Source organism: Myripristis murdjan, chromosome 13 (genome assembly GCF_902150065.1).
Source record: "Myripristis murdjan chromosome 13, fMyrMur1.1, whole genome shotgun sequence".
NCBI lineage: Eukaryota > Metazoa > Chordata > Actinopteri > Holocentriformes > Holocentridae > Myripristis > Myripristis murdjan.
Genome location: NC_043992.1, coordinates 4,090,758 through 4,105,523, shown reverse-complemented (window position 1 = coordinate 4,105,523; position 14,766 = coordinate 4,090,758). Strand labels below are relative to the sequence as shown.

The following is a 14,766-nucleotide window of genomic DNA, read 5'->3' as shown; positions in this document are numbered from 1 at the left end:
AGACAATTGTCTCTTGTTTCAAGTGAAAATTTACTTGAAACAAGTGAAAATTTGCTTGTTTCATTGGCAAAATTTGTTTCTTGTTTCTAGCTAATTTTCACTTATTCCAAGTGAATTTTCACTTTTTCCACTGGCAAATTTTGCCAATGAAACAAGCAAATTTTCTATTGTCTAAAAACAATTATGTCTCATTTTAAGTGTAATGAGATATTTTGACTAGAAATAAGACATTTTGACTTGAAATAAGACAAATAATCTTGGTAAGATTTTGCGTTTTTGCAGTGTAAATGAGCAGAGGAAGAAAGAGGACCAGAGAGAATTTTAAGCCTTGAGAATGGCTGACACACACATTAGGGTCAAAGTGTGTATCAGGAAGGTGATGTGACTGTTGTTCGCTGGGTGTGTTTAAGCGTTCTGTACCGTCGGTCCAGGATTCGTGGATGGCGGCCTTCTGGCGGAACTTCTCGGCCAGGTGATCGAGTCTCTCCAGACGTCGGATCTCGTTGAGCAGCCACTCCTCGTAGCCCTTCTCGGCTCCCTCCAGAGCGTGCCACGCCCCGTTGATGTCCTGAGGAGCCGACAGCAGACATTACCGACCACAAAGCCCTAAGAGAGAGGGACTGATACTGCTCTCGACAAAGATCCAAATGAACCCACGCCCTGTGTGGATTATTATTTCAAATCATTATAAAATGAGCATGTTTTGTACTTTTGGCTGTCGGTCAGACTAAGGAAGCAATCTGAAGACATCGGTTTGGGCTCCCATGAGAAACTGTCATTGTTTTTGACACTTTACAAACAAAACAATGAAGTGACAAGACAATAGATTTGTCGAGAGAAAAAACAATCACTGGTTGCAGTTCTCCAGACAGCCCTCAAGTGTATAATCAGACATGAAAATCTCAAAAATAAAAACAAACTTGTGAGGATTTTCTTCTGAGAGATTCAAGTGAACATGCTGGTGAACTCACAGACACCATGCGTCCCTCGGAGGGCATGAAGGCAGGTCTGTTGCTGAGTCTCAGTTTTGTCTGCAGGGTGTTGAAGTTGATCTCCAGCTGACATTTCTCCTGGACCTGAACAGAGATGGAGTCGGTTCACAGTGTTAGTGGACACATTCAAATGAGAAAAAACAACCAGACATGAAAGCTCTGGGTATGAAAGAGTAAAAACATGGAGCCAAGACTTAAATGCTGAAGTATGCAGTCTTGGCCTAAAACCAGTGTGAGAGATTTAAACAACCCCTCTCACACGTCATCCTGGTTGTTTTCAGCAGGAGAAAGGCATTGTCAAGTTTTTTTTTTTTTTTTTAACCTTGGGTGGTTTGTGGACGCGGCGGTAGTCTCTGAAGTCCTCCAGTTTCTGCTGCATCTCGGCCATGGTTTTCTCCGGGGCTCGGTTCTCCAGCCAGGGGATGGTGCGACGGATCCACTCCAGCAGCTGCACAACATCATCAAGTTGTAATCCATGAAATTGTCAGGGACGCACGATAATATTATCAGCTGATACTAGCTTTAAAAAGAAACATGGGCATGAGTCTGAAATGAAAGGTTTTGCCGATATCCCATGGCGATATGTGAAAGAGGCCAAATGTGCCCTGCTTGTGTCTGTTGTCAAGCCCGTTTCAGCAGGATGAATCTCACAGCTTTGTTTCAAAGAAAATGTCATAAAAAGATAAATATGTTATGTTTTACAAAACCTAAGCTCAAGTCGTTTTGTTATTTTGCCCAGTGAAGGTGTGCATTTTGAAAAACTTTGTATGTTATGTCTGCATCTGCCAGTGGGCCCTAACAATAAGATAATAATAAGAGTGGGCCTAATAAAATGTTAATTTCAGTGCAGGAGAGACTTGACGTTCTCTGCAATAAAGTGGAAAAAAATATGTGAATATTTATATCAGCATCAGCAAAAAGAGTTGGAAAATATCGACATACTGAATATCGGGAGAAAAAATCCGATATTCTGTACTCCTAAAAATAATATGGTGAGATAAGCATACTGCTCCCCCCTCCTTTTTTTTAAAAAAAAAAAACATTTTAAAATCACCTGAAAATAAGTGAAATACAGGCTTCTACTGTTAAGATGTCCAGGCAATTGAAACAATTGAACACAAAGTTTAATAAAGAATGTAAAAGTGGAGTCAGGTAGGTTACAGAAGTTTCCAACTCATTGTTCATCTGTGTGTGTGTGTGTGTGTGTGTGTGTGTGTGTGTGTGTGTCACTCACATCACTGGCCAGTTTCTCGTAGTCCTCCATCAGATGCTCATTCTCTTGGTTGACAGCCAGCACCTTGCAGATACGATTGGCAGCTGTCTCAGCCTATCACAGAGAAGAGCAGTCAGTAACGCTCGCAGTGATTGGTTAAAATAAAATAAAAAAATTAATAAATAAATAAAAAAAAAAACACTGGGTCATCACGTCCACTCAGTGTGCCCAAAGCTTAGTAGACTGACAGCACTCGGTGTGGTTATGTATTTAAGACGGGGTACTGCACCCTCAGGTGACAAGATAAGACATGAAGCATGAAGCTCAAACACACTGGTGCCTGCTGGGCTGAGTGCCTGTTGCCTCTCATTAGTGCTTCCACCATTTGGGCTTTTTGGAGAGTCTCTTTTTGGAGAGCTCTTCAGATTTACATCAACACAACGCACACGCAAGCAGTGAACTCAGGAGTCAAGTCTAAACACAAGGCCGGGCACAAAATGACTGGGAAAAGTGCAAAAAAGACGAAAATGTACGAGTTCAACATCCTCATACAGACTTGGAAAAACATGCGTCGTTAGTCAGAAGTGCTAGAATCACTCTGTGTGTTTTAAAGCCCCATGCGTTTCCTGTCAGTCAGTCCACACAACTAGTTACAGGTTCTGCAGCGCTGTAGTCCCACTCAGCGGCTCTGCCTAGGATATTACACTACTGTACCACTGGAATTAAAAAAAAAAACAGTACACAGACTTTACAAAGTTGGTTTAATACTGGTCATAAAATATTTTAATAGCTGCTTTGGACTATCTTTAATATCTAAATTAATTTATGGTATCGACATTTTTGATCCTGTCAGCCTGAACATTTATTTCTCAGTATCTTATGTATCTAAATCATGTCACAGATCAAACAAATAACATCCAGAAACAACAACAACAAAATAATCATAATCATTGAAAATCATTTATGGAGGAAGTGTTAATAGCTGAAGAGAAACTGAAGAGTGACATTTATCAGCGTTTCCCACAGTCATAAACCCAAACAGATCCTGCTTTCCCAAAACCACATCAGCAATAAGATCGCTGTGTTTTTTTTTTCTCCTCTGCACAAATGTGCAGTGTCGTGTCCGTACAAGCAGAGCACTCTGTGTTTCCTCTTAGATTTGGTGCACAGTTTTGGTCCAAGTACAGGATCAAACTTGTACCAGATCCCAATGGAAACCACAGGAGGAGCGCTGCAGGCACAACACCGTATCGGTGCAGGAGGAAAAGCTCTGCATGAGCGGCTGCAGACGATCACATCACCATCATGTCTTTGGAAACATCAGGTCTGATTGGTCAGTGTTTCACTTGTGGGGAACCGCTGTAAATGTCCCCTCTCTACAGGGTTAGCACAGAAAAAGAAGCAAAAGAAGATTTTTTCTGCTTTACTTTTTTTTTTTTTTTTTTAGGGTTCCCACTGTGGCGTTGCTGTAAAACTGTCCACAACTTTCTAAAAAAAAAAAACCCCACTAAGTCGGCATGTGTCCATGACCTAGAAATGTTACTCCTGTCTGGCACACAGCATGTCTTCCACTCCAACTGGGCTTCAACTGTGGCAGCACTCTGAACTACTACTGCAATGTGACCCTTTATAAAAATTCCCTGATATTCCCAGAGTTCCCCCGGGAATTCATCAAAATACCTGATTCTCTGTAGCAATATGCTGTCACACAATATATTGTGATACAAAAATCTCAGAAATATTTATTGGGATATTACTGATTCACTATGACCATAATCATACGCAGCAGATCATTAAGTGTCATGAGTTTGTGCCAAAGGAGCAGGACTTGTTCTCCTTTACTGATTCATTCTTCATTTGGAGGAACAAACAAGTGGCCTGAATCAAACCACTGATTTACCATGATGACTGCTACCCTGTAATCTGTGTCACTGTAATCTGAACATGGAGTTTCACCTCTAACCCTGTCATGATACTCCAGAAGCTCCATGACTGGTGGGAACCCAGGTGTTTTACAGCTGGTTTTTTTTTGTGTGTGTTTTTCTTTGGTTTGGCTGCAGAGGCTTGTTCATGTGAGTACGAAGCGTGGAGAGCTCACCTTCTGAGCGCCAGAGAAGGCGTGATAGAAGCAGGATACATAGGTCATTATGGCCTTCTCATCCGGCCTCAGCGTACCCACGATGTCTACGCATCACCCAGCGCCCAGCAGGAGAGAGAGAGAGAGGTTTGATAGAGAGAGAGAGAGGAGAGAGAGTGTGAAGCCAAAGCCGCCCCAAAGCTAGGAGGTCCTCACTCCCCTAGCAAAGGGTGTGAGAGCCAAGTGTTTTTTTTAGGACAAGTTAGGGGTGCAGACTGACACCCACTCAGAGTCCACAGCTTCAGGAAGGTCCTAACACCACCACCGACGCCCTGCTGGTGGCAGAGGCTGGGCTGTGAGGGGTTAAAGGGTTTGGAAGGAGAGGGGAGGACACTGGACAAGGTGGGACAAGCTCAATGTTGGGACAGACACACACGTACCGCTTGTGAATTTGTGGTGACAGATCACTTTGGATCCATTTTGGGACACAATGGCACCAATCATGCTTGGATCAGCTTGTTTGAGCTTTAGAGTGTTTCCTCTTCAGTTTGGATGATTTCCCCCCCCCACAAACATTTCTGGACAGAGGGTTTTTGACCAAAAATGTTCTGTCAAGACGTGTGAGAAGTAAATCATGTCATCCTAGAGACAACAGGAGGTGAGTGCCACACACTTCCTCACAATGTGATCTAATATGTGAAATGATCCCAAACTACATGATTTTATGGGTACAAGGAGACAGATTTGACATGTAACTCCCCTCAGAAAGGCTGTGGAGAGCTGAATCTGGACTGATGCACGTGTTCAGCTCACCAAGTCCATCCCACTCAGCTAAAACAGCAGGTACTGGAATTACATTTGTTTTGGTTCCTTTTGTTAGGTTTTCTGAACCTAAGTAACAGGTACCAGCTGGTTATCAGATGTCAAAGTCCGTCTCCACACTGCAAAAATGCAAACTCTTACCAAGATTATTTGTCTTATTTCAAGTCAAAAATGTCTTATTTCTAGTCAAAATATCTCATTACACTTAAAATGAAACATGATCACCTCAGAAGTAAATTGTTTTAGACAAATTTGCTTGTTTCATTGGCAAAATTTGCCAGTGGAAAAGGTGAAAATTCACTTGAAATAAGTGAAAATTAGCTAGAAACAAGAAACAAATTTTGCCAATGAAACAAGCAAATTTTCACTTGAAACGAGAGGCAATTGTATATAAACAAGTTACTTCTGAGGTGATCATGTCTTATTTTAAGTTTAATGAGATATTTTGACTAGTAATAAGACATTTTTGACTTGAAGTAAGACAAATAATCTTGGTAAGATTTTGAGTTTTTGCAGTGGCATACACCCATAAAATTTTACATTTTGGATTTGTTACTTGTAGTTGGTTTTAATTACATTCTCCATCCTGATGAACAGGACTTTTCTTGTCAGAGGTGCGAAACTCATATTTTTATGCATCCCAGTGCGGTTATTTCATGTCAAATGGCAAATGGCAATTTTCTCACATGGCCGAGTGACCAAAACTGAGGCAGTAAGCACTGCAGTGCTGGAGCGCCTCTGTCCAAACATGCTCGGTGTGACTGGGACTGAGTGCGGTGTGAGGAAGTGGCAGTGAAATGTCAGGCTGGCAAAAGCAGCAAGGCTGTCTGCTGGTCCAAGGCTCACTAGGAAAATAAAGCCATATCTGTGCTCACTGACTTTGTGTGAATTATTCAACAACTACAGCAAGAACAAGTTGTGTGGGAACAAGTATACACACGCCCTTGTCCACACACACACACACACACACCTCTCCTGAGACTGCAGCGCGCAAACAAGTTCTGAATGAGCCAGAAAATTAATTAGTGGAAGAAGAGCAAAACAAGAGACGCATCAACTCACTTCCTGTCAGAGGTCCAGAGGGAGAGGAGAGGAGGAGAGGAGAGGAGGAAGAAGGATGAGATGAGGAGCAAAGGAAACAAGGAGTTGGAGAGGACAGAGGGAAGACAGATGAACAGATGATGGGGTGAGAGAAGATGAGACAGGACAGGAGAACAAGCTAAACTCCCTTCAAAGCTTCTCTTCTCTTTTCTTTTTTTTTTTTTTACATCTTCTATTAACATCCTGAAAAATTTCAAAAACCGAAGACTTTCAATAGGGAAATGAAAATGTGAAGATCTAATGCGGAGATGTTTTATTATTATTAAACTGTAGAAACTAGAATGATGATACACCATCATCCACCAGTGAAGGAAGACTTAACTGTGGAAGAAGCCTTTTACTGACACTTCCTGTCTCTGTAGCCAATGAGACGACGGGGGCGTGTCTTCAGTTCAGCGACCATGCAGGTCAGCTGCACACACCTGCTCATGCTTAAGGCATTTTCCATTAGTGGTTTATTTTGCCTTTTTTTTTTTTTTTTTTTTAGCAAAAGTACCTCAGTTTGGGCCGCACCACACATGCAAATGGAGAGTCAAGACTTGGATCACACTGCAGGACCAATCTGAGAATTTGAAACGGATGTTCGCGTATCTTCTTCGCTCCAGGTTGTCAAAGTCTCCAATTTTTACATTTTTTGGGGCATTTCAGCAATAGTAGAAATCAGCCCTCACAAGTGGTCGACACATTTCTTGAAACCTCGTTCTCGAAGTCACACGCAATAAAAAAAATTTCTTTTCATCAGACATTCAGCACAACTCATTCATTCATTCATTCATCTTCTAAACCGCTTATCCTCACTAGGGTCGCGGGGGGGTGCTGGAGCCAATCCCAGCGCTCATAGGGCGAAGGCAGTGAGACACCCTGGACAGGTCGCCAGTCCATCGCAGGGCTCAGCACAACTCAAGTTGAATAAAAAAAAAAAAAACATATATTTTGGGTGAAGTATCCCTTTAAATCTACAAACGTAAGCCTTCGCAATATGGCAGCCTATCAGCTTAATGCTATGACTGTACAGCACTAAATCAATGAGGTTTACTGCTTTCACCAGCACAGACAGCAAAATTGTGTGTGTTTGTGTGTGTGTGAGAGTGTGTGTGTGTGTGTGTGTGTGTGTGTGTGTCCCAACAAAAGCAGGATCCTTGGTAAGGCCTGAGGCTGCAGAGACAGAGAGAGAGAGAGAGAGTAGGAGAGAGGAGCCATGCCAGAGAGGGCGGCAGCACGTTGTTAGTGTCCGGGGGTTAGAGGTCAGAGGTCAGAGGTCAGGAGGGTCAGGCTACCTTCTGCGCTCCAGAGAAGGCATGGTAGAAGCTGGACACATAAGTCATTATGGCTTTCTCATCTGGACGAGCAGTGTTCACAATGTCTACAGGGGGAGACGGTGGTTATGAACACACACACACACACACACAGTCATATACACATATACAGGCGAGACGGACATCAGCGTGTAGGGAACACGACACAGGACGCTCATACATGGAAGAAAGGACAACATCTGGAGTATTACATCATCACACAGGCTGGCAAACACAGACAGACGTTGAACAAGTTGTCAACAACATGAGTTAGGGGCTCACAGCCAGGCGAGGGGCGCTGAAACGTCACAGGGAAAAAGACCAAACACACTGAGGACAGTGGACATGTAGCTGACGGGGTCAGACTGATATCAGCTTATTAAAATCCCCGGCTGATAAACACCTTTCACCTAACATCAGCCATTTATTAATTAGCCAGTCGGTGTCAACCACTGCTGATGTAGCGGAGGATAAACAGCAATAATAATAACAATCTTTATTCTTCATAAGTAGGGATTAGGAAACAAAAAATAAACTTGAGCGTGTTGTCTCCCTACAGCGCCTGAACAAAACAAGACTTCAGTGTTAAGTCTTTGTCAAATTTTGATGAACTGATAAAAAATTAAAATTATTGCTTCAGTCTGGTGTCATCACAGAGTTTTAGTGTCTCATGATGGATTCAATTCCATATCAGAGGCTTTTCCACACTAACACCAGGATGAAAATGGTCAAATTTAAAGCTAGTAAGAAGTTTCGTCTGCAAAATATCGTCTATGGGCAGTTTCAAACTCAGAAATGTCAGTAGCCGGGTTTCCATCCAAATATATCGAAATTTTTGAGCGAATTTTGTCAAAATGCGCAAAAGAAAATGCGAATTTATGCCTGTTTCCATTAGTTTAGTTTTGTTTTTTGTTTGTTGTGATTATTGGGAGAAGAGTGCGCCGTGAGATGACATCATCAGATAGCGTCTGTGTGTCGACTGAACAACAACAAACACTCAGCTGACACTCAACAGCTGATCATGGACAGATTCCTGCTGAACTTGTCAGCTCTTGGGAGAAGTCTGCTTACTCTTTTGGCAGCGCTAACTTCGTACCGAACCATCCTAAATAAGGAATAAGAGACTAATAATAATAATAATGATAACTAATAATAAGACTGTAGCGTAGAAGTGTGACGTGGTATCCGGTCCAGTCATCGTTTATTCGCAAAACCTGTTTCCACAGCAAAAAGTCGCATTTTCTTTTATCGACACGCTGAGAAATCCACCCCCTCCAAGCGTAAAAACTTTTTTGCAAATTTTCAGCCGTTTTTCAAATTTCTGGCGTTTCCATCCAAGTTTTTTTTTTTTTTTTTTTTTTCGCAATTTCTGAAAATGCGAATAAAAATAGGTGGATGGAAACCCAGCTACTGTTGGTCTTTAAAAAGCCATATCAGTCCAACCCGAGCACACACAGCCACAGACACACATCAGACAGTCACATGTGCAGTCTGAAGCTCTCGAGCAGGTGAGAGACTGGAGGAGGACATATTACTGCAGGAGGGAGAGGAGGAGGAGGAGGAGGAGGAGGAGGGACGAAGGCTCCATCATTCCGCTGAGGAGAGGCTCTGTCATGGTGAGCTTGCAGGAGCAGTGGCCATGTTTACATTCACTACAAAAAATGCCAATGTGATGCCATTATTCATACGGGTCGGGATCCATGCACACACTGTACTCTGATCATCCTGATTATATCTGCTCTCAGCAGGAGCACGCGTCTCCTTGGTTAACACGTGGAATAAATGTCAACAGGATTCATAATTCTGGACGTGGAATGTCAGACACACACTTTGTCCTAACAGCTGAACGGGTTACAGGGTGTTGGAAAAACACCGAGCACAAAACTCAGGCTCTAACTCTTGTGGAAATATTTAATTCTGGCAGGAAAGAAGTTTTTTTTTTTTCTTTTTTGATTCCCACAATGTTTTCCTGATACTATAAACAGGTGCTTCACTCATGTAAAATTGGATTATGATGTCAAATTATGCAAACAGGTGTGCAGCACAACTGGATTATTGCCTTACTCACAGTATTGGCAAAACTTGTATTATTGTGTGCATGTAAACTTGGCCAGTGCTTTGTAACAGTATACAAACATACTGGAATAGAGTAACATCTCTTTCTCACACACACACACACACACACACACACACACTCAGACTAAAAGCGGAATATTATTTGCATTTTATCTCTTTGCTATACATTTAAACAGTTTATTCACACTTACATACAGATCACAATAATAATCATCAACACTCAAAATGTTCCAGTTCTCTCTCTCTCTCTCTCTCTCTCTCTCTCTCACACACACACACACACACAGAGCCCTGTAAACGTCACTCCTACCTTCTGCGTCCAACATTTTGGGGATGTCCAGGTACTTCTCAGCCACCTCGAAGGCATTGTTCAGGTTGGTCACGGGGTCATCCTGGAAAAAAAAACAAAAAAACAATCACAGCTTTAGAAAACAACTCAGATCTGGCCGAGGTCGACTTGGTTCCTGAAACCCAGATGTTTTTTAAAAAAAAATAACTGTGTTCCCCTCATTCAGTCACCTGGAGAGTTTATGAAGCAACAGTGATGGACAACTAAATCAGATCCATATTTTGAGAAATCTGAGCAGGAAAAACACAGCGGGACAAGACTGCGTATAAAACAGCTCTGGCTTAATAAAGGACTGCAATTTCCGTGCCGCCTTACGACACAGTGCCAATTTCATTCAGCCATCTGGCTCTGAGGGATCAAAATGTTTTCGTGCTGGATTGCAACAAACCGTCCAGGAGATGTCAGGGATCAGTGGTCACACTTCAACACCGCCGTGAAAAACGTCTTCAGACAGATGTGCAGGGTGTTAGTCAGCTGTCTGCCACATCGACATTATCTCTCTGCAACAAGTGTGCTGATGTCAGAGCTGTTTGTGATTGGTCAGGAGCTGGCGAGGCTTATGGGTAATTTTAGCAGGTGTCATGGAAACGTACGCTTTATTTTTCAACACAGAGGCTGAAACGTGCATCACTGATGGAAACTGTCTTGACTGACTTCGTACGTGACGAAAATGACTGTCCTGTGGCGAGCCAGCTCTCTGTGACACAACACAGGTGAGGAAAAATACTGCTGAAGAAAAATACTGCTGAAAAAAAAAAATACTGCTGAAAAAAAAAATACTGCTGAAAAAAATACTGCTGAAGAAAAATACTGCTGAAAAAAATACTGCTGAAAAAAATACTGCTGAAGAAAAATACTGCTGAAAAAAAAACTGCTGAAAAAAATACTGCTGAAAAAAAAATACTGCTGAAGAAAAATACTGCTGAAAAAAAAATACTGCTGAAAAAAATACTGCTGAAAAAAAAATACTGCTGAAAAAAATACTGCTGAAGAAAAATACTGATGAAGAAAAATACTGGTGAAAAAAATACTGCTGAAGAAAAAATACTGCTGAAAAAAAAATACTGCTGAAAAAAATACTGCTGAAGAAAAAATACTGCTTAAGAAAAATACTGCTAAAGAAAAATACTGCTGAAGAAAAATACTGCTGAAAAAAAAATACTGCTGAAAAAAAATACTGCTGGAAAAAATACAGGTCGAATGACGTTGCCACTTGGTCTTACGAAAGTCCTTAGACTTTGATGGAAATGTATCGGTTAACATCTAGTGAGTATCCTGAGAAGGCGTGTGTGTGTGTGTGTGTGTGTGTGTGTGTGTGTGTGTGTGTGTGTTGTCACCTTTCTGAGCTTGTCGTAGTCGATGAGCTCAGGTCTGTGTCTGTGGATGAGAGCATTGAAGGCAAGACCGTCCTTCCAGCTGTGAGAGAGAGAGACAGAGAGACAGACAGAGAGAGAGAGAGACAGAGAGAGTGTTAACTGTAAAGTCTCTCTGGGTGGATACAATTTTATCACCCATTTTTCAGACAAATTTAAGACTTTTTTAAGACAATTGAAGGACCACAGCAACGGAAAACAACAACAGAGAAACACAAACACCGACACACCTTCAAACTCTACATAGCTGATAGACGTTCAGACATCAAACATGGGTGATGAAAGAATAAAAGATTAATAAGTTTGAGAAAAAGGAAGATAACTGTTTAGGGAAATGAAATCCAGCTGAACTTAGTGAAGCAGATGGGGCTTAAAATCCTTAAAATGCACTAAAACTGATCCAGTAAAAGTCATCATGCTGTTTAAAAGAACCTGTCATTACGTGATGAAAAAATGACCCGTCTCACAGCAACGAGCCGTAGTTTTTCCTCAAGTATTTTGAGAGTTGTTGAGCCACAGACAGGCTGTGAACATCACGTCTGGCCCTTTCCACAGTAACACCTGTTCATGATTTTTGGGTTCATCGGTCACGGTGGCAGACGGAGGGGACGGTGGCTTTCCTGCCCTTGACACGGAGCAGTGAAATGCGTGTGTTCCTCCACCAGGGGGCGTCATCTCTACACAGTCACAGTGTTTTATTTCAGTCTAACGTTCCTGGAGATCCTTGACATTTCATTGAAGCATCAGCCATTAATCTGCGTATGGTGATTACTGTATCTATCACCAGGAGTCTATTTCCTACCTGCTGTGGTTTATTATAACGCTGCACTATCACATCTGTGACTCCTCGTGACTCACAGAGCGCAGAGAGAGTGTGTGTGTGTGTGTGTAGGTGTGTGCTAGCTTTGAATTAAAGATCTGCAAAACCTGCAGTGAACATTTCTTTGCCCGATTTATTAATTTATTTGTCTTTTCAATGTTGTCTACGAATGGATTCTTAATTTAAGGGCATAACGCATCCCGGAGTTTCCCCTGTCACTGAACGAGGTCGCTGCTGAGCCCCAAACAGTTTCATCAGAGAGGGTTTGAATGGGGAGTTTTAGTGTCTCCTGACAGGCGTGTGTGTGTGTGTGTGTGTGTGTGTGTTACCTGATGTGGAAGTTCTGCACGTTGACATTCTTGTAGGGAGCAGTCTTCCTCTGGCACCACAACAGAAGACCTTCCTTAGCTGAGGTCTCTGTGAGGAGGAGGAGGAGGAGGAGGAGGAGGAGGATGAAGAAGAAGAAGAGGAGGGGGAGGAGAAGGAGGAGGAGATGGAGATGAAACAGGAGAAGCAAGTAGTAGAGAAGATGAAGATGAGGATGATGAGGTTTACATCACTCAAACATGAACAAACAAAGCCATGCAGTCGCTGTGAACTGACATCATGAAGCGAGGAAACGTCAGGCTGTGGAACAGACGCCAGACAGGCACCGACCACAACTGAGGTGCATAAAAAACGAGTCGTAAAGCCTCGCAGCAGGACATGACGGTTAAACTGAACCAGTGAATAATTAATAGTTCATTTAACACCGGGGAGTTTTAACGAGCCGCGCAGGAGTTGTAACGGCGCTCCAGTCAGATCCAAATAACGGCCGCTGACAAACGGTTGAGGCTGAAACGGTAATTTAGCACGTTTGTGTTTTGAAATATGAAATCACGTGGCGGTGGCGGCGGCGGCGGCGGCGGCGGTGACAGGCGTAGTAAGCGCTGAGTAGTTTTCAGTCTCATGTCATCAGCCCGGACGCCCAGTGAGCCGTCATGTAGGCCAGACCTGTTTCTTCTTGGCTATATTCCACCATTACTCACCCTCAGCGTGTGTGTGTGTGTGTGAGTGTGTGTGAGTGTAGCTGTAGCCTTGTTACTTCCACTCTAGTTCCCACAAGATTTCCTCAGCTTGCACATCTGGGGAGGAGGAGTGTGTGTGTGTGTGTGTGTGTGTGTGTACACTAAGGATTACTGCAGGTGGTGACGACCTATTTATTTTCCTTCTGACCAGAGAGTTGCTGGTTGTGCTGCCTCTAATGATTACTGCCATTGCCAATTAATCTATCAATTCTGTTTAGATTAACAGATGAATCGTTTACTTTATAACATGAAAAAAAGTCAAGCCTTCAATTTGTTTCCTTAATCTGACCAGGAACAAAAAAAAAAAAAACTTTTCAAAAGTTTTCATCTCATACTGATATCTATGCACATTGTATACATCGATGCACACTGGGTTTTTTTTTGGTTTTTTATCATCTATTTATCAGCTATTTATCATCTGTTTATACTGTAAATTTGCACATTGCCCACATCTATGCACATTGTATACATCGATGCACACTGTTTTTTTTTTTTTGTTTTTTTGCACATTGTTTTTTGCACATGGGTACTTAGATCTTTAGATCTCGAGTGTCATCTTTTATTCTTTATTTTTTATTATTCTTTATTTTTATTATTCTTTATTTTTATTATTCTTTTTTTATTATTATTCTTTATTTTTTATTTATTTAATCTTGTACTCTGTGGATACTGCTGAAAACTGTGAATTTCCTTCGGGATGAATAAAGTATCTATCTATCTATCTATCTATCTGATATTACCAGAGACAGACTGAATGTGCTTGTTAATGAGTGAATGAGATGAAGCGAGGCTGAACTGAAGCGTACCTTCTACCGAGATGTCCTGGATGGCGAAGCGGAGGATGATGGTCCAGATCATTCCCAGGGTCATCTTGGCGTTTCCGTCCACGATTTCTGCACGACACAAACGACACATCGGCGTCAGAGCTGCAGTGATCATCACACACGACAATCAGAGTTTTTATACGTCACAAAGATCCATTTTTTCAACACGCTGGTCCACATTTGGCTGGGCAACGACTCATCGCCATCGTTTGTCGTCTCTGTAGAGCCACAGATATAAATTCTGCTGTCAAACTGCATGACAGGTTAACTTCTATTTAAAAACTCTCATACACTTAGACATGAAACACTTTTAATGAATATTATTTGAAAATTAGCGTCACATCACACCTAACATGACCATTTGGTTCAATGGGGTGAACATTAATTAAATTATTTCACATAATTTTGCATCCAAGTCTTATTAATGATTTGTTTTATAATTTAGAGTTAGTACATAGAGCATACAGGAAGCATGTCAGCAAAATATATGCAGTGTATCATCTCTGATATAAATATGGGATGGATATATATATGCATCTGAATCAGGTTACTTGTCAGTCCAGTGTATCTTGGTGCTATGCGGGCTAACCTGGCAGCGTGTGTGAGTGTGTGAGTGAGTGTGTGTGAGTGTGTGTGAGTGAGTGTGTGTGAGTGTGATCTGAGCAGCAGAGCTTCATGTTAACTGTGAGGCTACGCTCTGCATTTTCATCCAGATGAGATGAATTCTGTGTAGGCATACTGAAACCTGTGCCTTTAC

The 14,766-nt window shown here is 42.0% G+C and overlaps 1 protein-coding gene across 4 annotated transcripts in view; it reads right to left on the bottom strand.

Annotated features, from left to right (window-relative positions):
• The window catches only part of actn4 (actinin, alpha 4), a 90,381-nt gene that overhangs the window by 15,557 nt on the left and 60,058 nt on the right, over positions 1 to 14,766 (bottom strand). For 2 of the 4 annotated variants that reach the window (XM_030066288.1, XM_030066290.1), the window contains exons 4-12: positions 13,992 to 14,078; positions 12,448 to 12,535; positions 11,263 to 11,341; positions 9,887 to 9,968; positions 4,304 to 4,389; positions 2,227 to 2,319; positions 1,315 to 1,440; positions 972 to 1,076; positions 421 to 568 (exon numbers count right to left, since the gene is read on the bottom strand). In XM_030066288.1, the coding sequence (XP_029922148.1) occupies positions 421 to 568; positions 972 to 1,076; positions 1,315 to 1,440; positions 2,227 to 2,319; positions 4,304 to 4,389; positions 9,887 to 9,968; positions 11,263 to 11,341; positions 12,448 to 12,535; positions 13,992 to 14,078 (894 nt within the window). Of the gene's footprint in view, positions 1 to 420; positions 569 to 971; positions 1,077 to 1,314; positions 1,441 to 2,226; positions 2,320 to 4,303; positions 4,390 to 7,482; positions 7,569 to 9,886; positions 9,969 to 11,262; positions 11,342 to 12,447; positions 12,536 to 13,991; positions 14,079 to 14,766 lie in introns of all 4 variants that reach the window. The other 2 variants (XM_030066287.1, XM_030066289.1) reach the window with 1 other exon arrangement.